We start from the raw sequence: 4,774 nt of genomic DNA, 5'->3' as shown, positions 1-4,774 counted from the left end.
TTTAAAGTTTGTAAACTAACACAGGAGGTAACCTAGTACATGCATAAAAAAATCAATTACATTCAAAGTTTGTAAACCAACAGGTGGAACACGTACATGCATCAAAAAAAATTTGCTAACACGACACTAGCTAACATAAAGGCGTTACATGCAAAAAAAAAAACTAACATGCTAGTTAAATATACATCACGTCCAAAGTTTTGCGAACTAAAAAGATTCACTATATCCTATAAATCATGCATGCATCAATCAATTAGATCTAAAAAGAAAAATTATATCTAGAACTTTCTTAATTTATCATACTTTACAAAACAAAAAATAAATCGTAGCCATCCGATCTATTTAAATGAATGATTCATAGTTATTTGAGGGTACCACACCAAAGTCCAAGATGAAGACATTTACTAGTAATCCGATGGCTATCCTGTGTCGTCCCAGAAGAGAGATTTCAGAGGCCTGTTAAATAGCAATTCCCATATTCTTTTGCTTTTCATAATGTGTCCTTGCGCAATCATTAATGTCATCTCTGCACATCCAAAGTACTTTCGTATGCAGCCAACGATAAGCATCAGAAGTGGACCATCATCACGACTCTCGCGTCACATGTAGACTCTGTGCATCCCCAATGTCCAATTTCCATCCCCACTATGATATTGCTAGGCTGTTCCAAATTAGGTATTACTCCAACACATAGGCAACTTTCTTTCATGCATAAAAAAAACATAATCACTTTGGTGTACATTTACGGTTTGAAAATAAAATCATACCTTCCGTGCCTCCTGGAGGAACGAGAGTGCTATAGTATTTGATGTACATGTAGGCATCACAAATCGTACTGGTGAATAATATAATCGATGTTTACTAGATCGTGCATGGGATAGTGGTGGACGATCCTTAATTTCTTTTTGGAGAGGGTGGAGGATAAATTAGCGACGATGCGGAAGTACGTGGCCGTGTGGTGTGTTGCCACCTAGGTACTGCTTGAGCCGGTTCAGGTCGTTGGCGGCATCCATCATGGTCGGCCGTGCGGACGGTTGCTCCTGGGTGCAGACGATGCCGAGCTCCAGCAGCTCGGCGATGGCCACATTCGACGCCCTCCTCTCCTCAGGCGTCTGATCCCAAACCATACGCTCCAGCTCTGGGTCAACCACTGTGTCAGCGTGGCTGTGGTAGTGGATCTTAACCCACTTGCTCAGGCTCAGCCCAGGCTCGAACATGTCATCGGTCGTCTTCTTTCTCGTCACCATTTCCAGCACCAGCACACCAAAGCTGTACACGTCGCCCTTCGTTGTCGGGTTCGAGCTGTAGCCATACTCTTGGGGTCCATGCATCAAGAACCACTCAGGATTCAGGAGGTATATAGAATAGAAGGAAGGAAGGAAGGTGCAATTGGATGCCGCATTTTATACTAGTATAGGTACCTGGAGGGATGTATCCAATGGAACCGCGCAACATGTTCGTGGTGGAGGCGCCGGAGTCGTCGTCGGTGCTCGTGATGAGCCGGGAGATGCCGAAGTCGGAGACGAGCGCAGTCATGTCGTCGTTGAGGAGAACGTTGCTCGGCTTGAGGTCGCAGTGGATGATCTTGACCGGTGAGTGCTCGTGCAGGTACGCCATCCCCTCGGCGATGTCGCTGCAGATGCTGAGCCGCTGCACAAGGCTTAGCTCCATCGGCGGCACCGCGTAGAGGCACCGCTCAAGGCTGCCGTTCGCCATGAACGGCTTCACCAGCGCCTTGAAGTCTGGCTGGCTGCACACCGTGATGATCCGCATGAGGTTTCGGTGCCGGATGCGACTCAGGACCTGGCACTCGCGGTTGAAGGTCTTGATCGAGTTGCCCGTCTGGAGATGCTGCAGCACCTTCACGGCGACCACGGTACTGTTGCGCAATGTGCCGCGGTACACCCTCCCGTAGCTTCCTGTCCCTATGAGCCGGTCCACGCTGAACTCCTCGGTGGCCTCAACTAGCTCCCGATACGTGATGCGAGGGTACTTGTGTTCAATCCATGCCGATGAGTCACCAACGCTGCGGCGGCCCCTTAATCTATCCTGGCAGATCTTGCGGATGCCGGCCGCACAGAGCATCATCAGAGCCGCTGCGCAGATGCACACAACAACTAAGAACTTGCAGGATTGGTACCACGAGTGGTGGCGCCTTCTGCAGTGCTTGAACAATGGACCAGAGAGCCGAGGGTTGCCAAGGTAGGAGCAAGGTTTTCATTATCGGAAATAAAAATTTATCGGAGGTCATGGATAAACAGGATAAGCAAGATATATCGGAAATATCGGACCAAATTCAAAAAAAAATTCAAATTGTTTTAAAAAAATTTCATAGAATTTGACTTGAAACTATTCCTAAGCTATTAAACATCACTTGTTCACCGATAAAAACAAGAATAAAACATTATAGTGTGGGACCGTCACACGGCTGAATTTGAGTTGTCTGTGTGAGAGCAGGAAAGAAGGGAAAAATTTGGCCGATGTCAAATTTTATCGGACCCTGTGGATAGAAAGGAAATTTCGAAAATTTCGGTGAATATCGGCCGATAAAAAAAACCTTGGGTAGGAGAGGCAGCTGAAATTCTCAAAAGGGCCGGTGCTGGGCACGATGCCGGTGAAGTCGTTGTATGACAGGTTCAGATATTTCAGCCTGTCGCAACTGGTCAGGCTAATGGGGATCTCGCCGCTCAGGTAGTTGTTGGAGACATCGAGGCTCTCTAGGTTCTTCAGGCGTCTAAGGGATGAAGGGAGAACACCGACAAGCGAGTTGTGTGAGAGGTCGAGCACTGTCACAGCAACACAGTCCCCTAGGCCGACCAAGATCTCACCAGTGAAGTTGTTCCAGGAAAGGTCGATCTTCTGTGCTTGCTCCAAGCTACTAAGGCCAGTCGGCAAGTTGCCTCCGAGCTGATTGTGCGACAGGTTAAGTGTTATCTTAGCAGTGCTAGCGATCTCATTAGGCACCACGCCGCTCAAGCTATTGCTTGAGAGGTCGATGACCAACAGGTTGCCATATCGGCCGATGCTCGGAGGTATCGACCCATACAACCTGTTTCTCTGCAGAAAGAGATAGGAGAGCTCGGTGAGGCTCCCGATGTTACTCGGGATGGTCCCTGACAGTGCGTTGCCCGACAGATCTAGCTCCCCGAGGCGTGTGGCATTATCGATGCACGCCGGGATTTCGCCCGTCAAGACGTTGTTGGATAGCACAAGCTGTTCTAGTCTTGGCATCCTGCAGAGAGATGTTGGGATCGTCCCGTTCAGCATGTTGCTTGACAGATTCAGTAACGTCAAGCTAATCATGTCCCCAAGAGATGCCGGGATCGGGCCCGATATGGAGTTCATCTCCAGGTTGAGGTATGACATGTTGCGTGTAAGCATCGAGCCAAGCCGGCTGGGTAGCCGCCCGTGCATTCCCATGGCTTCTGCGTCGACCTCCTCTAGAGATGAGCAATTTGACATCGCGGCGAAGAACGACTCTAGGTTGCTGTTGCCATTGTGGCTCCAAAACTGGTTGTAGGACAAATGCAAGTACTTGAGGTTCTTTTTCCCTGAGATGATGCTCGTAGGCAGCTCGTCTGCGAGCAAGTTGTTTTCCACATCTAGCTGCACAAGTGAACTGCAGTTAGCCAGCCAATGTGGTAGTGTCCCAATTAGATTGTTGGAGTAGAGGTTGAGTGAGGCAAGCGAGTTGAAGAGGGTGCTCGAGGCTATGCGGGGAATCTTGCCAGAAAGATTGTTTCCCCCGACCTCGACATAGACTAAAGTGCAGTTGATGAATATAGCTGTTGGGATGACGCCGGACAAGTTGTTATGCGCAAGGCCCAACAACGTCATTTGTCTCAGCATGGCAAGAGACGACGGTATAACGCCATGCAACTGGTTACAGGAGAGGTCAATGGCGAAAATGATGTTGTTAAGGTTGGAGAGCTCGACTGGAACCTGTCCCGTGATGAGGTTACTGGACATGTCAAGGGTGTCGAGGCTCGTCAGGTTTGCAATGGCCTGAGGGATGGCACCAGAGATGAGGTTGTTATCCATGAAGAGGTGCCGAAGGCTCGTGAGGTTGCCGATTGCTGGAGGGATGGCACCAGAGATAAGGTTTTGAGGTACTCAAGGCGGGTGAGGTTGCCATACAACGATGATGGTAGGGCACCAGAAATGCTATTTCCGGACATGTCGAGGCTCTGGAGGTGTGTGAGCTCACCAATGACCGGTGGAAGAGCGCCAGAGATACCCAAGTTGGCGAGAGCAAGCCCCACGACATGCTCCCGCCGTTTGTTGCACGTGACGCCGGTGAAGCTGCAGACATGGGCATTGGACTCGTTCCAATCGGCCAGGGCTGGATGCGACGACAGGTTGAGCCCGCGCTTCAGGGCCAACAGGGTGGCCTTCTCCCGCAACAGGACATGCTGCCGGCGCCGCCGGATGGCCGTGCTTGGCTCGGCTGATGTGGACGTGGTGAGTAAGGTGGCAATTTGGAGGAGGACGAAGAGGAGCATATCTGTGCGCTTCAAGTCCATGCTGGGTAGTACCCTCATCGTTCCCTGGACTTAGTGGCTATGGCTGGACCACCACCACTTAGCGTAGGAGCAGGCGAGCAGCAGAAAACAGAAGTGGAGATGGGTGTGGTACGTGGAATAGCTTATGGTCATATATAGCTGGGAAATGCCTTGGTGGACGGGTTGGAGAGCACAGCGGACGACGAGACTGACCGAAAAAGGGCGGTGGACTTGACATGTGCCAACGCACGCACTCGCTCGCTCGTCGTCTC

General features: G+C 50.3%; 1 protein-coding gene across 1 annotated transcript; it reads right to left on the bottom strand.

Annotated features, from left to right (window-relative positions):
• Positions 1-794: 794 nt before the first annotated feature.
• LOC136519657 (putative leucine-rich repeat receptor-like serine/threonine-protein kinase At2g24130) lies at positions 795-4,566 on the bottom strand. The gene is made up of 4 exons (XM_066513038.1): positions 4,215-4,566; positions 2,570-4,005; positions 1,422-2,209; positions 795-1,315 (listed from the first exon to the last, which is right to left on the bottom strand). The coding sequence occupies exons 1-4, from the start codon at positions 4,539-4,541 to the stop codon at positions 927-929; spliced, it is 2,940 nt and encodes a 979-aa protein (XP_066369135.1). The 5' UTR covers positions 4,542-4,566; the 3' UTR covers positions 795-926.
• Between the last annotated feature and the right edge of the window lie 208 nt (positions 4,567-4,774).

This window comes from Miscanthus floridulus, chromosome 18, assembly GCF_019320115.1.
Source record: "Miscanthus floridulus cultivar M001 chromosome 18, ASM1932011v1, whole genome shotgun sequence".
Classification (NCBI taxonomy): Eukaryota; Viridiplantae; Streptophyta; class Magnoliopsida; order Poales; family Poaceae; genus Miscanthus; species Miscanthus floridulus.
This window is presented reverse-complemented; position numbering and strand designations above follow the sequence as displayed.

What these genes read in the sequence shown, in the direction of transcription:
- LOC136519657 (XM_066513038.1), bottom strand. Translation starts at nt 4,541, where the DNA reads ATGAGGGTACTACCCAGCATGGACTTGAAGCGCACAGATATGCTCCTC. An exon ending in TTTGAGAATTTCAGCTGCCT is followed by an intron (nt 2,210 to 2,569) that starts CTCCTACCCAAG and finishes ATGAAAACCTTG; the next exon opens with CTCCTACCTTGGCAACCCTC. An exon ending in CATTGGATACATCCCTCCAG is followed by an intron (nt 1,316 to 1,421) that starts GTACCTATACTA and finishes ATGGACCCCAAG; the next exon opens with AGTATGGCTACAGCTCGAAC.